The following is a 14,562-nucleotide window of genomic DNA, read 5'->3' as shown; positions in this document are numbered from 1 at the left end:
ATCTCTACACTGGCTTCCAGTGAGTCAAAGGATAGAATTTAAAATCTTACTGCTGGTCTACAAAGCACTGAATGGTCTTGGACCAAAATACATGCTTGATCTGTTAGTTCCTATGAAGCTCCCAGACCCCTGAGGTTCATCTGGATCTGGTTTGTTGTGGTTCCCAAGAACCAGAACCAAGCAAGGTGAGGCAGCGTTCAGTTATTCTGCTCCTCACCGGTGGAACAAACTTCCTGTAGACCTGAGGTCTGCTCCAACTGTCAGCTCCTTTAAATCAGGGCTAAAAACATTACTGTTCACTGAAGCGTACTCTTAAATTAAATACTTACCTGCTGTACTCTACTGCCCTTACTTTTAACAACTTCCGCTTTTTATTATTTTACCTCTTTTCTTATCATTTTATTTCATTGTATTTGTTATTTACTGTTTAATTGTGTCTTGTCGCTTTTAATGTTGATGTAAAGCACTTTGAATTACCTTGTGTTTAATTGTGCTATACAAATAAACTTGCCTTGCCTTGCTTTGCCTAAATAAATCACTTATTTAATTCAACTGCACTGCAATCTTAATAATTTTTTTTTAAATCACTCAGAATCATAGACTGAAAATTACTGGAGGGACTATCTGTGACATCAGCCATAAGTTCTCTGATGAGCGGTTTGTGGCTTCTTTTTCCTTGGTGCTGCCACTTGTTCAGTCGTTAAAGACAGTTTTGTCTTACCTAAAGAGTGCTTCATATGAGTAATATCACTGATTTATGTAACATTTTAACAAAAATGTAGAAAAACAAAAAACAAACAATGTTGAGTCTTGCTTCGTCCAGCATTCAGATTGAAACTCAGAACACATTTAATTGCATAATATCTTATTTTCATATTTAAAAATAAGTGTTCAAATTCCATTTAACGACAAAAAATGCAGACAAACACCAAATCCTGCTTGATGTTAGAAATAAATCTTTCAATAGATCATAAACGGCACATCTTAAATTCTGTTATTCAGTACTCAACATCCGTGGGTGAGTCATAGTTAAACTTCATCAGTGTTTTGCATTTCAAATCAATCTGTTCAAAACTGTTATCTAAAGCAGTGCAAGAAGTGAACCCATAAATGCCCATACATCTAAAAAAGATTCCATATAGATATAGAAAAAAAGTTCAATAAACACTATCAAGAAAAATACAATAGTACAGAATTTCCAGTTCCACAGTAGATCAGCTACATTAGTTCAAGGACATACAACAAATTACCTTCAATGCTACCATACAGTATATCTTAATTTTGTCATTTTGGATGGATGAAGAATGAATAGTCATAGTAGTAGTAATAATTCCAGACCTTCAAGGGTCCCCCCAGTGTCTTTGGTTTGTTGACAGAAAAGAGTAATAACTGATACAATAGATATTGCAAATTGAAAGAGTGTTAGTTTCGATCTCGATTCATCTGGAGAAACTTTAACCACAAAACGACGGATTGAATTGCAAGCTTATGCAAATGCTGCTTGAACAGCTGGTGTTCATATGACATCGTGTCTGATGGCTTGTGTTTGGGTTGTAAGGACTGTCATATACGAGAGACTGAAACCTAATTATCTCAAAACATTTACAGAAAAAAAGCAATGTTGCAGGTGATAGGCCACCATTGACTCACAGAAAGGGTAATGACAATAGACAGCATGCTATTAAGAAATATAATACGCTTGAATATATACTATATACAATACTTTGACAGCCAGGCCAATCAGCAAATGTCAATGATTCTGACATCTAATGCCAACGAGAACTCATAGGATCTCTACATAGACGGCTGTTTCTGGATCAGCACCAGCAGTCCCCTGCACCTCTCTTGTGGGTCGTCTCTCTGCCCATCCAGCCTCTTCTCCTCTCCTTCTCTCCCCGCCTCTTCGGCCCATTGGACGAATCTGAAATAGGAAAACAGGTGTTTACACTATGGAGCAGAGAACTTTAAAAAAAATCAACAGATTAAGGCAACACCTTCGGTCGATATAACCCAAACACAAAGTTAAACCAAATACCTGCTTCGTATGAACAAAAAGAGGTGTGCAGTTCTGGTACACGAGCTGATAGCTGCCATTGGTGTAAACATGAGTCACTTCTGTGCAGTTGATGTAAAGGGGCATCCTCTCCTGATAAATTCCCAGTCCTCCAGGAAACAGGCTTGGAGGTCTCTGCAGGACCTGCCTGAGAGGAGCAGAACATGTTAATGATCCTCAGATTAACAGAGTGTGTTGAAATGTATGTGATTATCTAACAAGGAGATTTGCTTCAAATACCTTCCAGCTCTCTTCCTGCAGCAGTAGATGAGGAGGAACAGAAAAGCGAAGGCCAGGCAGACGGCTGCAGCAGGAATAACCAACCATAACAAAAGGGCTGTTTCTGCAAGCAGAAAAATCAAACAAATAAACCACAAGCAACAATGCATTAACACATAGTTCAATCTTTCTGCTTTCTTCATTATAGTGAAATGAAGTCGTCTTTCCAAAGTTTTTTTGGCCATACCAAACACCCAAATCTACATTGATAGCTTTTTTGTTCATAAAAGATTACACAACAACATTTTCTGGCATTGCTTTATTCCTCCTCGTTTTCTAAGCTGCATGCATATTGCAGAGATGTTTCAGCAGCAGCTCTACACCAAAAGGAATAAACAAGAGGCAGAGTTGTTGCCTTTGTTAGTGCGGTAAAAACAGTAAAAGCGTTGTGCACGGACCTTCTTCTCCCTCCAGCAAAACCAGGGAGTCGTTTCCAAGTGAGTTGATGGCAAAGCAGATCACCGTCAGCGGTTTGTCCATGCGACCTCTCAACGAGGCTGTGAGCGCGTTGGGCTCTGATTTCACGGACGCGTTGTAATCGTGGGGGGGAGAGGTCCCGTTTACGCTCCAGGTGACTGCAGATCTGGGGTTGGAGTCGACTGAACAGTTGCACAGCAACTTCGAATCCTCCACAACGCAGGCGGAGGAGAGCCGGAGGATGGCTGGCTTATCTGAAGAAGAAAAATTGATGGATTTTTACACTTTGCCCGCAGTCCCAACATACTTGATATTTACTTTACTCTCTCAAGGTTTTTGGTGTTGCACTAATTCTAACTCTTAAACAACACAAAACTGAGGTCATAAAGGTGTACAAATGTGTTTTCTATGGTATGTTAGCTTCAGAAAAGCCTTTCATTGGCACCAATTACAAGTCAAGAATATAATTGTGAAAACAGAGTGGAGACTGATGAATAATATGAATCTTTCTACAAATAGGAATGGATTACATGGTGAAACTAACTTGAAGGCAGACAGCGGTAAAGAGATGAGACTTTAGGAGGAAAATGTGATGTGGTGCAGAAGGAGGGTCAACAGGAAGAGGAATTACACTGTATATTCAGCGACGTCGGCTTGGACTCTCCTCGACCAACCAGGTTCTGAGCTGAGCAGTGGACTCTCATATCTCGTGTCACGTTGAACACCCGCACAGTGTGCGTTCGCTGGTGAAGGCGCACGGTGCGGCCGTGCTGGCTGTACCACCAGCGGTATTCTGAAGCTGGAGGGTCCGCTTTGCATGAGCACACCAGTAAGGCACTGCCTCCCTCATGGACCGTCAACGTCTGAACCTGAATCTTCACATCTTTAGGTGGAACTAAAAGCACGAGAAAAAGGACACAACTTAGCACAAACGGAGCCCTGACACATGCAAGGGATGTGCCAGAACTGTGCTTACATTTCACATGCAGATTTTTGGCGGTGGCTACTGTTTGGGCTCCTGGATAGTTGACCTCACACACGAGCCTGGGCTTCACCTGGTGCGCCACGGTAAAGGACACAGAAGCCATCAGCTTGTGGGCGTGTGGGCCGAGGGCCTGCACCTCCAGGAGATCGGTGCTGTTCAGCCGGGCTCCGTGCTCCCACCTCCACTGCAGGGCAGGGGGACTGGAGGGGCAGTGGTAGCTGACGGAGCAGTTCAGCGTGACCAGCTGTCCTTCTGTGGCTGACAGCGCGCCGCTGATGACGGGAGGCTCAGGGGTGTCTGTCGGTGAATAAGTCTTTATCGTTACTGTGTTATGACAGATCTATAAACATCAATTCAATTCAGCTTTATTTATGTGGCGCCAAATCGTGACAAATGTAATCTCAAGGCACTTCAATAATAATTAATTTAACTTGTAATGCACTTTACATTTAATGAATCTCAAAGTGCTACACTTTCTTAGACCATTATTCATTCACATTCTCACCGGTGGTGGTAAACTACGTTTTGTAGCCACAGCTGCCCTGCAGACTGACGGAAGCGTGGCTGCCATATTGCGACAAACGGCCCCTCCGACCACCACCAACATTCATACACATTCAAACACATTCACACGGGGCAAGGTGGGTAAGGTGTCTTGCCTAAGGAGACTACGACAGCAACTGGGACGGAGCGGGATTAATAATACAGTTCAACTCACTCCAAAGTGGTCCAAAGCCAGAAAATAACAACAATTATTGCTTTGCTAAGGAAACGATTATACAAAAGCATGAGATAGAATCTCTTTCATTGGCTAAATATTTTATTTGCATGAACCATTAAATGGTCTTTCCGTGTGAGGATCGTATGAATTTAATGGTTCCAACTTTCTATACCTGCTTTAACCTTTTCAAGGTCATGGTGGTCTGTTGGAGTCCTAGCTCATCACAAGCGACAGGCAGGGAAAAACAAGCCACATTTTCTACTCTAGTTGTCATTTAACTATTTACTTAAATCTACTGTTTGTCTCTCTCCAAATAAAGTTACAGTCTCATTCCTAAAGTGGTTAGGATGTAATGTAAAATGTTGTTAAAAAAAGAATGAAATGATTTGCTAACATCATCATCTCATATGTGATTCACCACGGAGGAGGCAAAACACGTGAAATGTTGAAAGTTATTTCTATGAAGAAATATTAGCTCACTTTCAATTTGATAGCAGCAACACATCTCAAAAGTCTCCCCAATTTTATAAAGGCAGGCCATGTAATTGAGAATAAACACCTGAAGGAACATCTTCCAAGGTTTCAGTGGCAAAGGGGGGATTTTTAGAGGTTCTCAGAGGGGCAGAGTCTCACTAATCTGTGTCTAAAAAACTGCTGAAACATTTCAGAATAATCTTCCTCGATATAAAATTGTGGGGACTTGGTTTACTTCACCATCTCCAGTGCATTATATCACCAACAAGATTCAGAGACTCAGTAGAATGTCTTTGCGGACAGGACTGTGATGCCTGTGATCTTTGGCAGCTCAGAAGAAGCACTTGTAGAAGTCACTGTCTGTGAGGTGGCATCCACAAATACAAGTTAAAGCTCTGCCACGCACAGAGGAAGCCGTGCGTTAACATGATCCACAAACACAACAGTCTTTTCACAGACAGAGCTCTATCCAGCTTATTATTAGCTCTAACTTCACAACCGCTCTCTTCTGTTCTCAGATACAGACTGTTGTTAAAATTAGGGGAGATGCAATTCAGTGAGGAAAATTATTCAAACTTATTTGAGAAATGTTTTTTCCATCAAATTCATAATTATATCTTATTTATTTACTTCAGGTAAAACATGGGTTCTAAGTGCAATTTATCAAACCAGTATAGCTCATGTAAAATTCCATTTTATAATTCGGAAAGAATTATTTTTAAAGAAATGGCAGCAAAGCAAAACTGTGTCTTTTTCACTCACCAATAACATCCAGATTAATCCTCATCGGCTTCCCCCAGACTAGTTCGCCTCCTTTCTTCAGAGCAATCTCAAACAATTTTGATTCATCCCGTGTGATCCTGTCAATCTTCACTGAGCAGTCTCCATCTGTAATTCGGCCAAAGAGGGACGTCCGCCCTTGGAAATTCCTACTCACTTGTTGTTTGTCCTGGCTGTCAAAAGCAATGCCCCGGAGAGCAAAGAAAGTTCTATCATTTTTGAATCTCAGCTGCACATCCAGCCTCTCCCTCTGCCTCCGGGGAAGATTAGTAGTTCTAGGAGTGAAGGAACAGGGAATCACCACACAGGAGCCCACCAGTGCCTGGACGCGGTCAGGGACGGAGGGCACAGGTGAAGCAGGCTGGACCTCCGTCCATAAGGCCCCTGTTGTGATGCAGAAGACAAACAACATCTCACATGACTGTATCTTCCTCCAGGTTTACATATAAGTATGGGGAGAGAGCACACTTTACAATAAAGTCACCTTCAGAGAGGTATAATCTTATCAAGGTGGTGCATCTAAACTCACATTTTGCTCAGGAATAGATGGAAATTTTCCCTTACATTTTTGCACGACTGCACTTTTGCACGTTGTCTGCAAATGCGAAATGTGGCAGAAGAATTTTGCAACAGGAATACATTTAGAAAAGGGAAGAGAGTAACCACACTTTTAGCCCTTGTACTAGTCTTCTACTCTGTTTTCCTTCTGCAGCTATTGTACAGTAAAAATAGAAACTGCTTAGATTTTTTTTTTTTGCCTATTGATTTTCTGACATCAGTGTCAAATTAGAAAGAAAATATGACAGTTTCATTTATCTAAAAAAAGAAACATGGCCCTATCAGTGAATAAATCTATTTTTTTCTAATGTAACAGAAGAATAAAGAAAACCAACACTTTTGATCTCTTTTAGTATTATTTTGGAGTATAACAGAGGTACCAGGTGCAGCAAGTCATTATATGAGTGAGTAAGAGCAAATATATTAATAAGATGAAACAACTAGTGTAATTACTTACCAAAGATAAGGAGACCTGAAAGAAAGGCAGTGCCTGCATGCATGGCTGCACCCTTACTCTGCCAGCGCAGACAGGGAAGGATCAGGAGGGGACCAAGTTGGGGAAGTTGTACTGTTTCATTGTGCTACTGTCATCAAATCAAGCTTCCAAAACTCTTCTCTTTCCTGATGTTTTTTTTCTCAATATTCAGTCATTCAAGCAATCTCAATCATTGTCATGGCAATAATGTCACATGATCGGATTTTAATTGTTATACCTAAAATATGTTGAATAGTCTAAATGATTGTCCTCGTGGTAAAACTAGAAATTGTTCGTTAGGGAAAGAAGGACGTCAGCAAGACTTCACATGACAATGGCTGAGTCACTCTCATGCCGCTGGTCATTTCCTCAAAGGCTCCAAATGTGCACATTTTTGTTTCCATTTGTCGATATACACATGCCAAACCAAACCTGGAATAAAAGTCCAACATAAAATTAAACAAAACAGACAAAAAAAACAACTTTTCTGGATCTGATGTAGCTATTGCTTTGCTCAATGAATATGCATAGATTTTAGTGCGTCGTCTTAGTTATTTAAAGGAACGAGACTGATCTATGATTAAGCAGCTGGGAAGAACGTGCATAAATGTACGTGCATTTAAAAAAAAAAAATCTTTCAGAAATCTGTGTCCAGTGACAGTCTAAAGTGGATATATTAGGAAAATGGAGAGAAGTTGTAGATATGGATTTTTACATCCCTGAAGAAAAGTTTGAACAGCTTGACAAGCCATTTACAAGGACCTTATAAAATTAACATGTTCTCTGAAGCTTGCTGACAGATACATAATGAAAGAAAAATTGCACATGTCGCCAGTGGAGCTCGAACTAGCCGCATCTTTCAGAAAACATGTGTCATGGCAAGAGCCTTCATGTGTGAGCAGTTTTTTCTTGCGTGTGTCCAAGAAAATCAAAGGGTTGTTCCAGTTTCATGAGCTGGTGTTATCAGAGAATGTGATTGTGAAGGAACCAGAGGATGTGGACAGGGATTCAAAGTTCGTTTCTGTGGGAAAAATTTTGAAATTTCTGGAAATTGATAAATCTGGCGAGAAATTAGTAGAGCTGTCAAAAGAAAGGAAGTGTGATACATAAATCTCCATACGTTGATCAGGGGTCTCCACTTAAGATCAAAACTGAAGTGGAGTGCAGAAAGCTAAAACATCTTCTTTCACCAGCTTTATGGAAAACTCTATGCTTTTGCCAAGAAAAGGGATTTTAACATCACACCAGAGGAGTTCAGATACCTTAGCACCGACGTCCTGTATACAATGTATACATTCAACAGCAATCCAGTCTTCACCCTCCTGGCCTGCATGAATGGACCTCTGTTATCCAACACTGTCATTCACACTTTCATACATCTCTTGGAAAAACCAGTCCAAGTACATTCAAAAGAGACCATCTTCTCACACGTTTAATTGTTCTCTTTCTAACTCCGTTCGGTATCTCAGCCTACAGGAGAGCGCTCTCATGGGTTCGAACTACGGAAGCTCCAATGACACTCCGTCTGTCGGAGATAGACCAATGACAGCAGTGACAGGAGAGCCTGCCCCTCTCCCTTATATTCTCACTGCCGTCAGTGCCGGACATTCTCGCTTTCTTACCCAAATTGCCCAAGCTAGATGCATATTTTGTTTGCCTTTATCCTCCTCGTGGGAGATGAAGCCGACGTTGTTAGCAGCGCTTCATCCCCGGGCCCCCAGCCAAGGCTCGCCGAGTACCTTCAAGTAGGTGGAGAGTAGGCCACAATATCTCAAATTGAATTTGAACTTTTTTATGAATTTATGGGCCGCCGTGCCAATTTTACTACACTACTGTCATTAGTTGAAGTGGGTGTCAGATGGTGATTCCAGAGTGATCTGGTGGCTATCCGTGGTGCTGAACTAGTGGTGGGGAAAAAAATCGATATTGCAATATATTGTTGCGCTCTGTCGCAATTAATAATCGATAAACTGATGGCAAATATCGATATTTTATTACAACACACATAATGGATTTACGCGGTTGTCACAGACCGCACTATTGTTCATGCACTTCAATTTGTCCAGCTGTACAGTGTTTACATTTACAAGACTAGGAGGCAGTGAGGTACTTTTCAAAATTAAGTTGCTTACTGACATTTCAGTATTAGAAACAAAGCAGTGCACTGTCCTGGTTTATATAAAACATGTTATTAATGTTCATGCACTTTAATTTGTCCAGCTGTACAGTGTTTACATTTACAAGCCTAGGAGGCAGTGAGGCACTATACTAATGCACTTTCTTTGTACACTGTATGAAGTTTTGGCATTGAATAAATGCATAACTACAGACGTTTTCCTTTTTATGGGTAATTTTTCTTTTTCAGTCACATATATCGTGATATATATCGTTGATGAAATTTCTTACAATATATTGAATATCGTAGATATCGTGTATCGTGATATTATCGTTATCGTTATGGGCCACATATCATCACAGTATTGAATCGTGAGTTACCCGTATCGTCCCACCCCTATGCTGAACTCCTACAATGTCTAAAATGTATTCAGTTTATTAGGCTATGTTTTTGTTGTTCTTGTGGTTTGTTGGACTTTGTCATGTTATATCATTATATGAAGTGGGTTTCCGCAATCTGCAATGAACAAATATAAATCAATTTAAAAAAAAAAAAGAAAAAAAAAAAAAAAAAAAGGTACAAAAAGGAAATTCTGGTTATTTGATTGAGGAGGAGTTATGTTAAGGAAAGATTGTGTTTTTAGCTGGTTAGGTGCAAAGGCACAACCAATGGGAAAATCTGTAGCCTAATAGTGTAAATTAGCAGTTATTTATGTTTAATTTATAATCGAAGTAACAAATGGGCAGGGTTAAATACGTTTTACTTCTACCTGCTCCTGTCACGGCAGAACTAAGATCTGGACCCAAATGCACGACCGGAGACCAGTTCAAAATAAAACAATCTTTTTAATGCAAAGTATCAAAAAAAAAAAAAAAAAAAAAAACACTCCACAGAGGAAAATTCTCAAACTGCAAAACACACAGATATGCAAAGTATTGTTATGATTGATTTTATAAAGAATAGTTTAAAATCAAACTGAATATGTAAACTGCATGTGCTGATTAACTAAATGTTTCTGTATGTGAAACTAAGGTGCATCTCTGACTTTCACTGAGAGTACCATGCTGTAACAGGCACGAGATAAGAGAGGCCCCCAGCAATAAACTAAGGGGGGCCCCAAGCCACCCCCTTTCTCAAGTGTAATAAAACTTTCTCAAGAGAGAGACCGGCAGATCTGGCGGGACGATTGACCAAGCAGGCTGCAGAGCCTGCTCTGCCGATCTCCCTCATGAGGCCTACTTTAATTCTATCCCAGTCTTGTGTCTTTTTATTTACCTTTTCCAGCTCAATTAAAGAACCCGGGGTGATTGAATTTGATCACAACAATTTGGGGGCGTCGTCCGGGATTGAGATCAGGAGACAGGTAATTATGAAAAAAAAAAACAGCTGGTTGCAAAAAAGGCCGAGGACACGGCCGCGCGGCAAATTCAGGGTAAGCAGACCATTTATCTGCATTGGATATCACTCAAAACAAACCGTGTCCAAAGTCTTAAGTAAACACCCAGCTGCTGAATTTAATAACTGCTAAATTTAAGGAATGATAACTGCTGAATTTAATAACTGCTAAATTTAAGGAATGATAACTGCTGAATTTAATAACTGCTAAATTTAAGGAATGATAACTGCTGAATTTAATAACTGCTAAATTTAAGGAATGATAACTGCTGAATTAAGAATTGCTAAATTTAAGGAATGACAACTGCTAAATTTAATGAAAAAAGGACAAAAAACTGGAATAGAAGTTAAGAGGAATATTTGTTAAGGGTTTAAGTCCCAGGATGTTATTAGAAAGGGTTTATTAACGGTTAGAGTCCGAGGATGTCGGGGTTAGGCCCTTTAGAGGGACAGGATTATGGGAGAATCCTGTTACCGTAGACATTCTGAAGTCTCGGGCGTGGCTGCCCCCCCGTGACGTCGACGGGCGCACGTATTTTGGATTTTGGAAACTGTAGAGATGTTTTAAAATGCCCAAGAAACTTTAAATGTTGAGGGAATTTGGCTTTGTGAAGATATTATAAGACCTAAGTTGACATGAGCCTGAAAAACAGATATAGAGATGGTAATATTGTGGAATATATGTAAAAAAATTAAGCAGTGGCTGCTCGCCTTGCTATGAGAGAGGAGGGGCTGTGATTATGTGTGTGTGTGCTGCGGTGTGTATGTGTAGATGTGTGTGTGAGAGACAGAGGGAGAGAGAGAGAGTGAGAGACAGAGATAGGGTGTATGTGGATAAGTGTGTGTGTGTGAGAGATAATGTGTGTGTGTGCCTTTGTGCATTGTACGTTATGTTCATGACATTTTGTGAACAGTTGAAATATATTCTGTCATTTTAAGAGAAAGAAAAGTATGATTTAATTGACTTCGTAGTTGGTTTTAAAATGGGGAAAAAGGTAAAAGAGAGATTTTGGAAGTTGCAGGTTCAGATGCCATGGTCGTAAAAGTCCTCTGTCAGATCATGACCTGCTTTGATCGTTAGCAGATTTTATGGTGCTTGGAGATGCAGAGAAGCAGAGATGCAGACTGTTGCTCCGATGGAAGGAGGAGGGGCTGTTTGGGTCTTTCGGCAGCACAGATAACCAGTAATGCTTTAAAAAAGCTAGAGATTATGTTGATAATAATCTTATTTAGGGGTTGAATAGGTGACAAATTTTAGAATATATTTGGATATTATAAGATAAAATGTTAAGAAGTAAAAGGTTTAAATTCATATGAGCCTCTCTCTGTTGACTTGGTTAAAATAATATGAACAATGAGCTTCTTTAAATGATACATTCTGTGTCTATAAAGGAGACTTTTTATCTGTTAAAAATACATGAGCTTCAGCTTCTCTGTTGACATTTTTTAAGATAACATTAACAATGAGCTTCTTTAAATGATGCATTCTGTGTCTAATAAAGAAGACTTTTTTATTTGATAAAGCATATATGAACTTTGAGAGAGGACTTTTTGGGAGTTTGTTTGTTTAGGTCAAGAACGTTTGTCTGTGTACTGGAGCGCTCCCCCTCAGCGAAATATGGTGAATTGGTTAGGGGCGGCTCACGTTCTTTAAGTTTCAAGTGAGGGCATAATAATACATAATAAAACGTCTTAGTTGATATAAAGGAGTTGATGAATACAGATTTTGGAACCTGTGATAGTGGGACATTGTAATTTCTGTCTGTAATTTGTATAGTTGAGGTTACTGTCATTTTTGGGAAGTAGAAGTGCTTTTGCAATTTTTATTTTATTTAGGAAAAGGACCAGATCGAAATGATAAATTACAGATATGGGTTAGTGGTTTTACAATGTTATTTAGGACTATACTACGGTTATTAATATTAGGACAGTCAGTGGATAATTTACTTTTACATTTTTGAACAGGGTTTGTCACTTTCTGTTTACTGTAACTGTTGTTGAGAGAGGAAAAATAAATATGAGTAGGGCTTGTCTATAATAGTTTGCTTTATGTTTTGATTCACACCATTATCCTTGTTTAATTACCGGTAGGTTGTTCAGGATAACTCAAGTTTCCTTTTATATTGTGTTTATTTTCATGTAATAACTTTTTATAAATAACCTGCGGTTAGGTCTTATTATATCTTTTAGTATAGTTTGGTAGATTTTATAAGCTTATTTTCTATTGACAAGCATTAGTTAGTCCTCCATTAGTGAATCAAGGACTTTTTAAATAAATTTGGATTAATATGAACGAGAAAGAAGCCTAAGGACGCAAGAGAAATTTACTAGGGAATTTAGAAGGAGTGAAAACTGAAACGCTACCTGGAACACAGGGAGGGGGTCGAAAAAGATAACGAAGGAATGTAGGGGTACGGACAGACCAGACCATGTCGTAAACATGTTGGGTGAAACAGAAACAGAAAAAAAAAAAGAGGGGAAACTTTCAGCGCCAGGCGCGGGGTCAGTGGGCTGGGGTCAGCCCAAGAGATACTGTTAGTAAATCAGCATTAAACACACACAAATTTTATGAACCACCTTGAGCACCCAACCTCCACTACCACATACCATAGAGGGATGGGTGGACAAGGAGGGGCCCGGGGGATTTGGCGAGGGGGTTGCCATAGAGACCCAGGAGAGACACGCCCCACAAAGAGACACCAAGGGACTGGCTGCTTTGGAGAAAAAACAGACTTTACCATTCACACGCCCCCTCAGGATGAGGGTGAGGCGTAAGCCCTGAGCTCCCTGTGACCTGATGGGGACAGACCAACTGATCACTTGCGGGTGATGATTCAGTGTGGTCCGGATGGTTGGACGCTAACCTTTCTGGACGGAGGTACAAAACAATGCGTCGGTTATCCATCCAGCGGACAATGCATGTTATCTCCTCAGCCAGGTCTGGCTGCAGAAGTACAGTATGTTGGACTTTGTTTGAACCAGAAACACCGGCTACTCCTGGCCTGATATACGGTCTATCAACAGTGGCGCCCCTGAGTCGACACCTGGTGTCCTTACGCTGGTTCCCCCAATCCTTTACATATCACATTATTTTACGATACACCTAATGGTAACATGATGCCTTGCACTCACATTATGACACGACTAAGGTGGTATGAAATTATCAAAAGGCTTGCCCTCATGTATCATTGGTTTTTGCGTCTGGCACATCAGGCTAAGGATTTAATGCCTCCAAAGCAAAATTATTATCACCACCCAATAGTTGTACGACATGGTGAAACAACTAGGCGTTAGGATTTAGAGTTTTTCTGTAACAGGATCATCAACAAGTGATCCTGTTTCAAAAGGGGGAGTAAGGTTGGTAATTATGTGACGTGTAAACACGACCCTACATGTATACAGCATGTAGCAGTTAAAAGAAATTAATCAAAAAGAAATTAAGAAAATGAAGCATCAAATATTTCGTATACACACGAAGGATATCATAGGGGAAAACCACACAAGTGCATGCAAAGAATCGTTTGTGACGATAAAGTCAGGGAAGACTTAGTGAAAGCGATTAATTTGTTTGTAGACGGATACGGTTTTAGATACTGGAACGAAGGGTTACAATTAGCATATGCGATAGTAAACGAGGAAGACGAAATATGGGTAACAGTAGATGCTAGAAGGATTGAAGGAATTAGAATCTGAATCAGAATCAGATTTATTAGTCAAGTTTGAACATTTCCCAAGGAATTTGACTCCGGTTATTTAGTTTTCCACTCAGATTTAAAAGTAGCAACAGTAAATAATAAATGTACGGTAGATAAAAGTGTGGCACGTATTAAAATATATACGATTAAAAAAAAGTGAAAGGTGTAAAAGTATAGAGGTAGACATGGTAAAGACAGCTCTTAATAAGAAATATAAATAGTAAGTGGCCTTGAGATGGGAAACGGAGATGGGAAACGGAGATTGGAGTGAGTAGAGTTAAACCTGAGACCACCTGATATATTGTACAAGCATTATGGGAGTAGTTATTGTCTTTAAGGTAAAGAATACCAGAATGGGCAAACAGATGGCGATTAGATGAATTAAATTCAGTCCAGGAATGGCACGAGTAATTTTTCTTTTTTGTAAAAGGTCAAAATTTTTTAGATAGCTGGGATGTATTACAGTAAATAATAGTACAGGAATTTAGATGTTGTCCAAACAAAGGTTGATAAAGAATAAGAAGAGCAGAGCGTGGAAGCAGGTGTCTCGCTTTGAAAAGCAGACCAACATTTTTTAGATTCTTAGATATTTAGTTTTGCAAAAGTGATCTATA

At 39.8% G+C, this 14,562-nt stretch overlaps 1 protein-coding gene across 1 annotated transcript in view; it reads right to left on the bottom strand.

Moving 5' to 3' along the window:
• Positions 1–865: 865 nt before the first annotated feature.
• The window catches only part of LOC133440632 (sialoadhesin), a 21,870-nt gene continuing 8,173 nt past the window's right edge, over positions 866–14,562 (bottom strand). Inside the window, exons 3-10 of the mRNA XM_061717954.1 lie at positions 6,725–6,782; positions 5,692–6,093; positions 3,726–4,031; positions 3,381–3,644; positions 2,731–3,003; positions 2,294–2,396; positions 2,036–2,201; positions 866–1,921 (exon numbers count right to left, since the gene is read on the bottom strand). Of these exons, the coding sequence (XP_061573938.1) occupies positions 1,784–1,921; positions 2,036–2,201; positions 2,294–2,396; positions 2,731–3,003; positions 3,381–3,644; positions 3,726–4,031; positions 5,692–6,093; positions 6,725–6,782 (1,710 nt within the window). The 3' untranslated portion in view covers positions 866–1,783. The remainder of the gene's footprint in view (positions 1,922–2,035; positions 2,202–2,293; positions 2,397–2,730; positions 3,004–3,380; positions 3,645–3,725; positions 4,032–5,691; positions 6,094–6,724; positions 6,783–14,562) is intronic.

This window comes from Cololabis saira, chromosome 3, assembly GCF_033807715.1.
Source record: "Cololabis saira isolate AMF1-May2022 chromosome 3, fColSai1.1, whole genome shotgun sequence".
NCBI lineage: Eukaryota > Metazoa > Chordata > Actinopteri > Beloniformes > Belonidae > Cololabis > Cololabis saira.
This window is presented reverse-complemented; position numbering and strand designations above follow the sequence as displayed.